General features: G+C 39.6%; 1 protein-coding gene across 11 annotated transcripts in view; it reads right to left on the bottom strand.

Moving 5' to 3' along the window:
- The window catches only part of Afdn (afadin, adherens junction formation factor), a 132,467-nt gene that overhangs the window by 24,630 nt on the left and 93,184 nt on the right, over window positions 1-14,653 (bottom strand). For all 11 annotated transcript variants that reach the window (XR_003842696.1, XM_021221766.1, XM_021221765.2 and 8 more), the window contains 2 exons: window positions 587-652; window positions 311-384 (listed from right to left, as the gene is read on the bottom strand). Coding sequence is in view for 10 of the 11 variants with exons in the window: in XM_021221766.1 (XP_021077425.1) it covers window positions 311-384; window positions 587-652 (140 nt within the window). In the remaining variant the exon portion in view is untranslated. The remainder of the gene's footprint in view (window positions 1-310; window positions 385-586; window positions 653-14,653) is intronic.

The raw sequence follows: 14,653 nt of genomic DNA, 5'->3' as shown, positions 1-14,653 counted from the left end.
AAAGTTAGTTATAAAAACATATAAATATGCTATAACATTAAGATATATTTAAAGATTTCACAAGTTTTAAGTATATGTGCACATATTTATATACATACTTAAAGAAATACTCTATACTAAAGCACATACTTATGAGTGAACAGAAAATGAGATTCATGTGCTTTAAGAACTAGGATTATAGGTGAAGGTGTACTCACAGAGCACAAAGAACTTTTATAGCACTACTTTTTTAATACAAATTTCAAAATTAAATGTAAAATATCACTTCAATACACTAAGACTAACTTTAAAACTAACCAATTTGTCATACCTTTCCTGAGAAAGTCCAACCAGACTTCGTCCATCCACACTGAGGAGTTGGTCACCAGCAGCTAATCGTCCATCCTGGGCCACCAGAGAGATGAAAATGTAGAGAGAAAGGAAAAAGAGGTATTATCAGTGCACAGCAGCATTTTTCACACCGCAGTCAGTGGACAGCTGTGTTCTTCACGCCACACAGCATCCACAGCTATAAGCATCTGCACAGTATTTCTCAAAGCCGGAGCACATGAGGCCCTTCACTGTTTCCTTTAAAACAAATACTCACCACATCTGCAGCGCCTCCTTTGACAACCGATTTAACGTAGATTCCCAGTTTATCCTGGCCAGCACCCTATGCACAGACAAGACCAGAACAACACAATGAAATCACAAAGCAGGAAATGAACAAAATCCTGCCCACATACACACTGGTAACTTGACCAGTTAGGAATATTTCTATTTTATGGTTCCAAACTTGTAAGAAAAATACTCCTGTAAAACTGGATAATTTGATAAGAATATGCCCATAGACTTGGAATACTCAAAATAATTATTTATAAAGTCTAAAACAGCTACAATTCCAAATGAATGAGAAACTCTTCAACCAGATTTACTGGCCCTTAACCAGATCAGGCCAGTAAATCAGCTGTGGTACTATATAATCCAGTATCTGCCTTCTCTATCCTCACTCTTTAAACATATGGTTTAAATTTCAAAACAAGAAAATAATTTCTTGTAGCAGCCAGTTAAGAAGGCTTTGTAAGAAAACATTATCCAGAAAATACTATATTGTAATTGATACTCTGTAACTGAAGATCCATACACAATTACATTAGCATTCTATGGAAAACTAATGAAATCTTTGAGAAACCTTAGGTATCATACATAATTTCAAGATCATCAATACTCTGCTTGGAGATCATAATACAACAACAAAACATGTACAGTCATGTGCATGAAACCTTACTTGGATATTACTGGAAGTAGCACAACTGAGTATATATACTTTTGTACTAACAATAAAAATAAGTTCCCTTAATAACTTTGAGATATTATATCATATAATAATGTATCATAAAGATATTTCAATATATTAAGATAAAATTTTGAAAGTAATAATCTGAAAGATGTGCAAACCATCCATATCTCTTCTATTAGCTAACATTTTAGTTTACAGTTTCACTGGTGAGACTGGCTCCCTTTTCCTCCCTGCAGTAGGGAGTAGGGACCGGAAGGCAGTCATCAGGTATGCAGTATGTTACTGTTTCACAGGAACAGAACCTGTGCTTTGTATACACACACACACACACACACACACACACACACACACACACACACACATAATTATGTCTTATAAAATATGTACATTTATAAAAATAGAAATTATAATATATATTATAATTATAAAACATAGTATGTTATTATACATATACAAATATATATAAAAATTTGAAAACAGGGTAACATTTTATTAGTATATGTTAACTGAGTAAAGTAACAGATGTGGCTGTGGCATTTGTCTGCATGTCATGCAGACTCTAACCAGCTAGAAACTATGAAAGACTGAGTGCTTCTCCAAGTAAAGCTCTTTTACCCCAAGATGAAGGATGAAGGTTGTCCAGTATGCTGCCACAGTCTCCTCCTGTGTCTGTCTATACTCCCTTCTGTGTACCATACTGCAAATCTCTTACCAGTCCTGGGCTCTCAACTGTGAGGCCACTTGGTAGTATCAACACTTAACAACAGCCACAAAACCACATCTTGAATAGCTGGCAGTGCCAAAGGAAATCACAGGTAAATAAAGAAGGAAACTGGAAGTCTGGAGGCAATTGGGAGATGGGGGGAATCAAGCTAGAGGAAAAAGCCAGATGGAAAGTTACTAAATTGTAACCCAATATAAAAATGTAACTGGAGGGGACAGTAGAACAACACATCTGTTATGAAATGTGTTAAAGAGTTAAACAGGGGTAGGGTGAGGAAATGGGGGAGAGAAAGGTATGGGTTAATCAAAACTCGGGATTATGAAAGGTCTTATGGAAATCCACAGGTAAGAAAGCTAACTTCTACATGTAACAGTGATGATGACTATAAGGGGGTTTGAACAGAGGTTCTCTACATGATGCATTAGGTCATCCCTAGACGACATGGGTAAATAAAAGTGCAGGGCAGGCATGGGAGACCTTTCCACAAGCAGGAGGGTCCAGAAGTCTCCAGAATGACACAGGCTATTGGCATTGCTCTTAGTCATCACCATAACAACAAAAGTCAGATGCGACTACTACAATTACCAAACTTTGCTTACAGGATAAAAACTAGTCTCAAACCAAAGGAAGAAATTTCTTCCCTGTTCATAGTGTCAGAGAGTACAAAACAGGCTGCTTGCTGGGGGAGAAACCACACCTATGGTCTTATTTAGTGCTGGACTCTGGCTTGCTAGAATACAGACTTGCCAAAAAAGATGCGCCAAATGCAGCAACAGTGACATGCCTGTGACTGCAGTAACTAAGTACTTTCTGACTATATCTGCAATCTGCTCTACAGGAGGAAATTTAGTGACTCATCAAAAGCCCATTGCTGGGAGTTCATAGAGATCCTACCTGAGAACCTACTCTTATTTTACTAGACGGCTGTGATCTCAGTTTCCCTTCCAAGCACCTGTTTATACCCAGAGACTCTCAATCTTGGTCCAAGAAGCTTCTTCATGCAGTGGTCAGCAGTCGATGAAAACACTCACAACTGGTCAAGTGCTGAGGGTAAGTGATGGAGGACTAGAGTACACCCACAGAGACCCCTGTAACTAAAGTTATTGGTGGTTTTGAGCTACTCTCACAACTTGGGTGCTGGGAACTGAACTCAGGGCCTCTGAAGGAGCAGTACATGTTTTGTAACTGCTGAGTCCCTGTCCCAGCCCCTGACCTTACCATTTAAGTTATAAAAGTCTATCCTTTTAATAAGAACCAACTACCGTCATCTCTAGCAAGAAAAAGATTTAGCAATAATAACTAACATATTTTAGGAGCACTGCTATGAGCAACAGCAAGTATAAATTTGAGAACAATAAATCGATTCTGTGTCATTTCTGGTATGTTTCAGAATATTATTAATAAACCCCAAAATAATCTATCTCTCACTTGACGCTCTACAATGAGAACACTTTTTGAAATCATGAAGTGAACTGACACGAAATAGAAGCAGCCAACTTGGCCCTCCTGAACACACTGCTGCTGCCTGCAGGAGACTAGCAGCACACAGCCTGCCACCTTGCACTGCCACTGTGGCTGCTTCCTGCAGAACTGACCTAACCACTTCACTGCCTCAGTGCTCACTCTCCTCAAACAACTGTTAGGCTCCTTCACTCTCAGCTACTCTACATTCGAGACACCTGCTCCATAAGCTGATGCTGAAGATGTAATGTAAACTGTAAGCAGTTATTTAAATAATTGCAAATCCTGGGTATTTCAAGTTGGGTAATTTACCACACATGTGCATATACAATGTGAAATTTTAATAAACATAAGCTTAAATATTCAAGCAAAACTGACCATGTGTTAGGTATTTAATGGTACTGTTATGAATCTTAAAGTAGCCATGGATACATCTTCAGTGTCAGAAACATTCTGGCAAAAAGAGGCAGTGGTGGCTGTCTCATCAGTTCATATCTCTACATGACTCCTAACTAGAGAAATATCCTCTTGTAGAGCATTTGTGAATACCACACCATATATCACTATCTGCCTGCTGCCTGCACAGCACATACTTTCTCCTTCCTGATGTTCAGGGATAACTTCCCAGCACACCATTCTCAACTGGACTGTGGGCTTTGCCATAGGCCTCCATCAGTCAGTCTCTAGACTTACCAACCACACCTTCTGTTCTGTTCTCCCAGAAGTAGTGCTATCTTCTTCTATGTTCATATGGGATTTTCACTGCTCCCCTGAGGAAAGTAGGAATAGCCTTACAGCTTTTGTGTAAGTGAGATGGCCTTTCAATTACAGTACATGAGGAGTCCCCCGCTTTCCTAGAAAAACTGTCATCTGTTGCACCACAAAAATTCCTTATGATTTTCAGAACTCTCCTTTATGACAGCAACATGTTAATTAGTCTAAGATTTAAAGAAGAACTACATACAATCAAATTCTAGGGACCAGAGAGAGTGTTCAGCAGTTAAGAATACTGATTGCTCTTGCAGAGAAGCCTGGTATGGTTCCAGCATCAACATGATGGCTCACATTAACTCAAGTCCCAGGGGATGTGATGACCTCCTTGGGCACCAAGCAAACATGTGGTATACATACATACATAGCACCTGCACACATACAATAACTAAAACATATTTTATGATAGTTCTTCTCATTTCCTAATTAAAGAAAATTAGAGTCTAGAAGTTATCTCTTAATTGCTACTGCACGTCAGTGTATGGCATTTCAACCACTAAGGATTGCATGCATGTTCATTTTAAGCACTCACTAGAAGCCAACAGAAGTACACAGAACAACAGTTTGAGGGCACTGGTAAAAAGGTACTGGACCACTTACAACCAACCCTGCTGTCCAATACCACAGTCACTGGGCCACATGTAACTACTACACAGTACTCAAAATGTGTCTCATTCACAGTGAAATAGCTTGACTTCAAAGGCAGAGTATGAAAAAAGAACGGAAAATGTCTCGTTAATCTTTTATGCTAATTATGTATTAAGGAAACATTTGAAAATATTAAATTTAAGTTACCCATGTGACACACAGTATTTTTGGTGAATAGCACCTCTTTGAAAGAAGAATTTTATGGCATGTATTGTAGTTTATTAGTCATCAATATTACTAACAATAAATTCATAATTATGCACAAAACTGTCAAAATAGCATCTTATTTGTAACACATATATTAATATTACACACCCTGATCTCCAAAAATGAGAATATTGAGATAAATATTTAAGGCTAAATTTTTTTAAAAAAAAAAAAGCATCTAAAAAAAAAATCTAAAGGTACCCAAAATGTTCAACTTAGTTGTGAAATTAAAAGATTAAACATAACTACTAAGAACTTCTCATTTCTCATTTCTTAAGTCAATCCCTTGAATTAAAAGGGAGATGATCTTTCGGAAAATAGTTACACATTTCTAAATACACCATGCAGTACCAGTTCTGAAATTTATTTGAGCAAACTTAAATAAAAGGCATAAACCCCATTTTTTTCCCTCCTGGAAGCACCTGAGATCCATATCCACAGCACAACGCTCACATCAGGTTGGCTCTGTGTCTTTCTCAGAGAGTGCCTAGAAAGCAAGTGAGCAGGTGATGCCCAGAAAAGGCAGAGATCTGGACGCCTCCTTACACTCACACCATCAATACCCTAACCTTCAAACTGCACCCTACAGGTGGATACTTCTCTTCTGTTGAAGAGGGAAAGTGAGGTGAGGGAGCTAGGACTGATAAGGGAGGAAAGAAGATAACTATCTGAACGTTACCTATAAAAAGTTAGGAAAGAAAAACAAAAATAAACACAATCAGAAAACAGAAGGCTAGTGTCCCCTAAACTAGAGAGAAGACAATCATACAAACCTTTTAGCTGCCTCGGCCTCTGGAGAAATGATGCCCAGAGAGAAGGCTGCCTCTCTGCTCTGTTCTCAGAAGCTGGAAGGGCTCTTCAGTAGGGAGTCAGTACCACAAGGAGCCTGTGCTCCAGACAGCCTGGCTGCGAATGGAGTGTGTGGGCGTATGCCTCAGTAACAGCATCAAAACATCATTAAACACAAGCCAAGGGGGGTGGGGGTGGGAGGGAGGAAGAGGTGTCTGCCAAGCACCACTAGGCTTAGGCCATTGTTCTAGGGTGGAGGCCCAGCCTGGACTCCTCAGCTGGAGCCCCAAACAATTGTGGGTTGCATGACCTAAGAGCATGAGCAGCCCAGACGAAACTCTCATGCCTTAGGTAAGTCTGTCACTGGCCCTCTCCTCACCTCTTTCAGTTCAGTTGCTCTTTCCAGACAACAAGCTATCAAAGCTCAAGTGGTTCTTAAAAAGCTCTAAATATCTTTTTACCTTAACTTTTAAATTGGTTCTAAAATGGTTTATTCACATAAATTTCACCTACCGCAATTCTCAAAATAAATGTTATTCCAACAGACAGGTTGGTAAAGTAACTGAATTTTAACCTCAGCTGCTTTCTTTTACCTTTAACAACAATACCAACACAACAAACATTTACCACACCATCCATCTTTTCTGTCTCTCTGAAATATAGGAGACGACCCAGCCAGGAGATTCTGAACTGAGATTCACAGATAGGATACATTTGGCCCAACAACCTCTCAAGTCAGTATGCAATGTAGGAGGAGATATTTCAACAAAAGAAATTATGCAGAACTTCCTTAAGAGTTTCAAGCATGAGAACTCCCAGAAGCCGCATATGGTGTGACTAGAGAGTATGCACACAGCTGGATCCCTAATGAGGGAGAGGTGTGAGGTAGGCATTGTCTGTTTCTATGTCACCACACAGTTAAAAAAAAAAAAAAAAAGGTTCTAAAATCAGAAATAAAAAGGGAGATATAACAACAGAAACTGAGGAAATTAAAAAAAAACATCAGATCCTATTACAAAAGCCTATACTCAATACAACTAGAAAATCTGGATGAAATGCACAATTTTCTAGACAAATACCAAATACCAAAGTTAAATCAGGATCAGATAAACCATCTAAACAGCCCCATAACCCCTAAAGAAACAGAAGCAGTCATTAAAAGTTTCCCAACCAAAAAAAAAAAAAAAAAAAAAAAGAAAAAGCTCAGGACCAGATGGGTTTAGTGCAGAATTCTATCAGACTTCTAAGAAGACCCAATACCAATACTCTTCAAACTATCCCACAATATAGAAACAGAAGGAACACCACCCAACTCATTCTATGAAGCCACAATTACGCTGATAGCAAAGCCACACAAAAACCCAACAAAGAAAGAGAACTTCAGACCAATTTCCCTTATGAATATCGATACAAAAGTACTCAATAAAATTCTTGCCAACCGAATTCAAGAACACATCAAAATGATCATTCACAAGCATCAAGCCGGTTTCATCCCAGGGATGCAGGGATGGTTCAATTTACAGAAATCCATCAATGTAATCCACTACATAAACAAATTCAAAGGAAAAAAAACAAACAAACACATGATCATTTCATTAGATGCTAAAAAAGCATGACAAAATTCAACATCCCTTCATGTTAAAAGTCTTAGAAAGATCAGGAATTCAAAGCCCATACCTAAACATAGTAAAAGCAATATACAGCAAACCAGTAGCCAACATCAAACTAAATGGGGAGAAACTTAAAGCAATCCCACTAAAATCAGGGACTAGACAAGGCTGCCCCCTCTCTCCCTAGTTCTTCTTAGAGCATTTAGACAACAAAAGAGGTCAAAGGGATACAAATTGGAAAGGAAGAAGTCAAAATATCACTATTTGCAGATGATATGATCATATAATTAAATGACCCCAAAAACTCTACCAGAGAACTCCTACAGCTGATAAACAACTTCAGCAACGTGGCCGGATTTAAAATTAGCTCACACAAATCAGTAGCCTTCCTATACTCAAAGGATAAAAAGACTAAGAAAGAAATTAGGGAAATGACACCCCTCACAATAATCACAAACAATATAAAGTATCTTGGTATGACTCACTCTAACCAAGCAAGTGAAAGATCTGTATGACAAGAACTTTAAGTCTCTGAAGAAAGAAATCGAAGAAGACCTCAGAAGATAGAAAGATCTCCCATGCTTGTAAATTGGCAAGATTAGCATAGTAAAAATGGTCATGTTGCCAAAAGCAATCTACAGATTCAATGCAATCCTCATCAAAATTCCAACTCAATTCTTCATAGAGTTAGAAAGAGCAATTATCAAATTCATCTGGAATAACAAAAAAACCCAAGATAGCGAAAAATATTCTCAAAAATAAAAGAACTTCTGGGGTAATCACCATCCTGGACCTTAAGCTGTACTACAGAGCAATTGTGATAAAAATTGCATGGTATTGGTAAAGTGACAGACAAGTGGATCAATGGAATAGAATTGAAGACCCAGAAATGAATCCACACACCTATGATCATTTGACAAAGAAGCTAAAACCATCCAGTGGAAAAAAGACAGCATTTTCAACAAACGGTGCTGGTTCAACTGGCAGTCAACATGTAGAAGAATGCAAATTGATCCATTCTTATCTCCCTGTACAAAGTTCAAGTCCAAGTGGATCAAGAACCTTCATATAAAACCAGATATACTGAATCTAATAGAAGAGAAAGTGGGGGGAAATCTTGAACACATGGGCACAGGGGAAAAGTTCCTAAACAGAACACCAATGGCTCAGGCTCTAAGATCAAGAATCAACAAATGGGACCTCATAAAATTGCAAAGCTTCTGTAAGGCAAAGGACAATGTCAATAGGACAAAATGGCAACCAACAGACTGGAAGATCTTTACCAAGTCTACATCCAACAGAGGGCTAATATCCAATATATACAAAGAACTCAAGAAGGTAGACTCCAGAGAACCAAATAACCCTATTAAAAAATGGGGAACAGAGTTAAACAAAGAATTCTCAACTGAGGAAATTCAAAGGGCTCAGAAACACCTAAAGGAATGTTCAACATCCTTAGTGATCAGAGAAATGCAAATCAAAATGGCCCTGAGATTCAACCTCATACCAGTCAAAATGGTCAAGATGAAAAATTCAGGTGAGAGCAGATGCTGGTGAGAATGTGGAGAAAGAGGAATAATCCTCCATTGCTGGTGGGATTGCAAGCTGGTACGACCACTCTGGAAATCAGTCTGGTGCTTCCTCAGAAAATTGGGCATATACCTGAGGACCCAGCTATAGAACTCCTGGGCATATACCCAGAAAATGCTCCAACATGTAATAAGGACACATGCTCTACTATNTTCATAGCAGCCATATTTATAATAGCCAGAAGCTGGAAACAACCCAGATGTCCCTCAACAGAGGAATGGATACAGAAAATGTGGTACATTTACACAATTGAGTACGACTCAGCTATTAAAAACAACTTCATGAAATTCGCAGGCAAATGGATGGAACTTGAGAATATCATCCTGAGTCAGGTGACTCAGTCACAAAGGAACAAATACGATATGTACTCACTGATAAGTAGATATTAGCCAAAAGTTTGGAATACCCAAGATTTAATTCACAGACCATATGACTCCTAAGAAGGAAGACCAAAATCTGGATGCTTCAGTGATTTTTAGAAGGATGAACAAAATACTCACAGAAGGAAATATGTGGAGCAGAGACTGAAGGAAAGGCCATCCAGAGACTGTCCCACCTAGGGATCCATCCCAGATACAGCCACCAAACCCAGATGTTATTATAGAGGCCAGGAAGTGCTTGCTGATGGAAGCCTGATATGGCTGTCTCCTGAAAGGCTCCACTAGAGCCTAACAAATATAGAGGAGGAAGCTCGCAGCCAACCATTGGACTGAGTGCAGGGTCCTTGATGGAGGAGTTGGAGAAGGGACTGAAGGAGCTGAGGGGGTTTGCAGCCCCATTGAGGGAGCAACAGTGTCAATAGGCCAGACCCCAGAGCTCTTGGGGAATAAGCCATCAACCAAGGAGTACACATGGCTCCAACTGCATTATGTAGCAGAGGATGGCTTTGTCAGGCATCAATGGGAGGAGAGGTCCTTGGTCCTATGAAGGCTCGACAGATGACCCCCAGTGCAGGAGAATCTATGGCGGGGAGGTGGGAGTGAGTGAGTGGGTGGGTGGAGGAACATACTCATAGAAGCGGGAGTGGGGGGGTGGGGAGGGATGGGATAAGGGGTTTCCAAGAGGAGGGAAAAGGAAATAATATTTGAAATATAAATAAAGAAAATATCCAGGGGCTGGTGAGATGGCTCAGCAGATAAGAGCACCCATCTGCTCTTCCAAAGGTCCTGAGTTCAAATCCCAGCAACCACATGGTGGCTCACAACCATCCGTAACGAGATCTGGCGCCTTCTTCTGGAGTGTCTGAAGACAGCTACAGTGTACTTACATATAATAAATAAATAAATCTTAAAAAAAAAAAAGAAAATATCCAATAAAAACAAACAAAAAAATCTTCAGAGGACTAACAATTTGTATAATTAATACTCCAATGGAATTCAGTATTTCAATCAATTCCAGAAATAAATATTAAGGTAATAATCCTAAAAAATTACCCTTTCATGTAATTCACTATTTTCCTTTTAGCAAAAACATACATAATAATATTACAAACTCATAAACCATAGCCACAAAAGATGCTGTGCTATTTCATATAACAAGAGAAAGATACTTTTGGCACCTCTGTGACTTTCCACCCACGTAAGGCACTTTGGAACAAAAATAATTTTTTAAACAATATTTTGTGTTCCCATGTAGGTGAGTGTGTGTGTGTGTGTGTGTGTGTGTGTGTGTGTGTCTGTGTGTGTGTGCGCGTGCATGCCCTGGGAGTCCTGAAGATGGCAGTGGGTCTCCAGCTGTGAGCTGTCTGACCCTCTGGAAAAGCCTCTGTGCTCTCACTCTAAAGCCAGCTCCCTAGCTAGGCTTTAAAGGGAACCAAAATCCTGAGTTTACTTCCCAGAAGGGTTATCGGACCATTAAAGAACACAAAGGCCTAAATTATAACCTCTTCAAGTGAAAAGACAGCATATTAACACTTTGTTGTCTCTTTTTTAAAGTACGGGAACCTTATGATTTAAGCTAAGATTTAAAACTTAAAACTCGGTTATTTAGTTTAAAAGAACTGTAACATCATTAAAGCAGTTAATTAACCATTTGTTTCTACATAATATAAAAATATTGTAATATATAGTAATAATATATTGTAATATAATAATAATATAAGTAAAATATATTGTAATATATAGTAATAAAAATAAACACAGTAGTAAATATTTTAACATATTTAAACTATAAATTGATATTTTCATGTTATTAAAAAGAACAGCACATCAAAAAGCTGTGGAGAAAGTCTACTCTGAAGCTATCAAATGTAGCCAAAAGTAAGTTTTTATGAGCACCTGACTATGTCTGCTTTTGCAAATTATACAACAGCAGTTACCATTTAAAGCCATTTCTACCATATTATAACTAGTGGCTAAATCTTACAGGTTTTTTTTTTTTCCTGAATAAAAAATATCATAAGAACTTCACATTTTATGAACCTTAAATATTTGCAACATAAACACAGAACAACAACAATCTGGGTGTGTAATTACAAGCTACGTTACAAGCTTCACTCTAGATGAGCAAGTTAATTATTAACAGGTTTGAACAAGCCAGAGTAGAGGAGAAAGCATTCTTTATGGATCAGTTTGCACAAGAACATTCAGGACAACACCCTGAAGAAACTCACCACTGATTCTGTCCTTCCGACAACAGAGAACCACATGTTATCTCTAGGACAACAGCCTTGAGCTGGAGACTAGTTGTCTACTTCTCTCAGTTTCCACAGCAAGCAGCACAGCTGGCTTTTCGGGAATGGCTGGACACAACACTGACTGGGTGCTGAGACACTGAATGGCATTTATCAACAGGAACTGGAACCAACGCAACACTCAGGTTCTTATGCAACCCAGCCACTCAGATTTTCATTCCCTTCGTCCTTTACTAAACTTTAAAGGGTTATAAAAATGAACGGGAATTGTTTGTATTTTAAAAATCCAAATTAAACAGGAAACGTCGGCAGAGTGCTATCCCACAGATGAGTAAGAAGTAGCATGCTGAACTCTCCAAAAGCAATGTCTCCAAAAGTGAACTGCAAACCCACACGGCTTCCAAATCATCTGGATTTCATAATGTTTAACCACCATGTGGAGGGCAAGGAGAAGAACTTAATACCAAAACATGGTTCTGGGTTACAGCGACAGAGACGTGCAGCAATTAAAAAAGGAAGAGGCCCGAGTTAAACACTCAAACTTGCAGCAAAAAACAGAAAGGAATTTGGGGTGACAGGAAAATACAGTGGGCTGGGTGGAAGTAAGAGCTACATGGAATAAGCAGGTACTGCCAGTGTTTTCATGGCTTCTTACTCAATCATGAGGGAACACAATCATCACTAAGTCTTAAAGGCACAGAGACAAGCCCATAGGCCTGCAGATCCCTCAAGCTGAGGGCAGCCTACAAGTAGCCAAGCAGGAGACAGGGCTGACCATCCCAACATGTACCAGAGGTCATCACTATTATCTATATAGACCTAAACACTTCTCACCTGTGCTGTGCTGTGCTGTCCAGCAGCTTTGTACCCAAGGCGACCTGTGTTTTCTTTGGCTGAGCCTTCCTTCCTATACTATAAACATGACACATACAGAGTGGAATATGCACAGTGAAACGCTATTTATAAGTGTCATTCAGAAAATAGATGTTAGAATACTATTATTCGTATATTAAAAATGGCACCCTGTCCAGTTTACAAAGCATTTTTAGTTATTTCATTCAGAGTGCCCAAATACCAATTCCTAAATTTTATCTCTGGCTCTAACTTTTTGAGCTCCATTATCCAATCCCCTGCTTCTAGAAAACACATGAGTTTATCTTACCAGGCTCCCAAAATTTCAAGTGTGACATGTTCAATTTTGAACTTACAATTCCCCGCCACCAACTTCTTCTGCCTGTTCTTTTTCTGACAGTTTTGCCATCAGGACTCAGTGGCTCAAGACAGATTCTTTGTTTCTTCCCTCTGTCATATTACACTCAACTCATCCCATCTGAAAACTGTTATGCAGCAAGTATCTACCACCACTGACCATGACCAAGGACTACCCGCCCCTCATCAAGGCAGGAAAGAAAACATTCCCTCACAAGGGTCTGGGACATTTCTGTTATTGATTACCTTCTGCCACCTCAGCTACTAGGATCTTATACTGCAAAATGAGTGCAGAAACCCTGTGAATTATCTACTTTTCTCCTGCTATAAAAAGAAAACCCCAAAACTCAAAACAACAATAAAAACAAACAAAAAATGATAAAAGCAACTTAAAAGATAGGTTTTGTTTGTATCTCATCATCATTGTTGAAAAGATGTGGCAGTGGGAATAAGAGGTGCCGGTCACACTGAATCCACAGTTAAGACGCAACGGGGGACAAGTGCTGGGGCTCAGCTGGCCCCTCCCTTCCCTTCCTTGTTCAAGTCTTGGAACCCAGTCAATAGGACAATTTGGCCACAGAGATGCGTCTTCCCTTCTCAGTTCAATCTCTGGAAACATCCTCAGACAACACAAAGGCGTCTGGGTGTCTCCTGGTGATTCTAAATCCAGTCATGGTGACAATAAAGGTTTATCATCAAAGCCTACAATCCCCACCCCACGCAGCATAACAGTTATCATACTATACCTTAAGTCAAAGCCCTCTCTCACTTATAATAAAATGTACAGTTTTGACAAGATGCATCTTCACAAGGTTGAATCTCAGAAATGAACTAATAAGCCTGTTCTTGTAAATCAAGTTTAAGGGAACACAGGCTGGACTATGACTCTGACCTTGGCTTGATGCCCTTCTTCTCCACATGATACCTGGTAGAGGATCCAAGAGTGGACAAGGATGCAAGATGGACCCTAAGCATCATATGACAGAATGCAAGGTCCTTTGCATCAAGACACCACCCTAGGAGATCAAACATAAGTCAGACTAGAGTCTACAGAATGCTCTGGAGGACTTTTTCAAATGGAAGTAACAGTCACTCTCTAGCAGCCCAGTATCAAGTGAAAGGCCATGTCTACAACAGGAAGTATAGAACCTAAGGCTTCTCTGTTCTGCCCTCCTTTGGAGTACGCAGAGCCGGCACAGAGCCTGCCACGTGCTGAGTGGGTACTTCACCACTGAGTATGCCCACCGCAGGAGGTGAGTCTTCTCTGCATATCTGAGAGTGGCAGACCCACCGCCCTTGAACTTCTACTTTCCCCTAAAAATGGGCAGTAATTCAGCTGTAACCAAGAAGGAAAATGTCCCATGGCTGACATGATCCTTTCATGTTTTCAAATGTTCTGAGCTTGGGTCAAGCATATGGTAACAGTCTAGAAGTGTATTGTGTGATCTGGACCACATGAGGTGAGCAGGAATTTTTGAACTATAAAGTGGGATCAGAGGCTCAGGATCTTTGCTCTATCACAGGTGATTCCACAGGTGATTCCTCTGGAGGATTCTCTTGATTAATGTAGAAGGGCCCAGCCCATTGTGGGCATTACTACCCCAGGCAGTGTAAGTGGTGTAAGAAAACAATATGAGCACTCGGGAGGCAGAGGCAGGCAGATTTCTGAGTTCAAGGCCAGCCTGGTCTACAGAGTGAGTTCCAGGACAGCCAGGGCTATACAGAGAAACCCT

The sequence above is a fragment of the Mus pahari genome, chromosome 21 (genome assembly GCF_900095145.1).
Source record: "Mus pahari chromosome 21, PAHARI_EIJ_v1.1, whole genome shotgun sequence".
NCBI classification, from domain to species: Eukaryota; Metazoa; Chordata; class Mammalia; order Rodentia; family Muridae; genus Mus; species Mus pahari.
The sequence above is the reverse complement of the archived record's forward strand: the minus strand, read 5'-3'. Positions and strand labels throughout refer to the sequence as shown.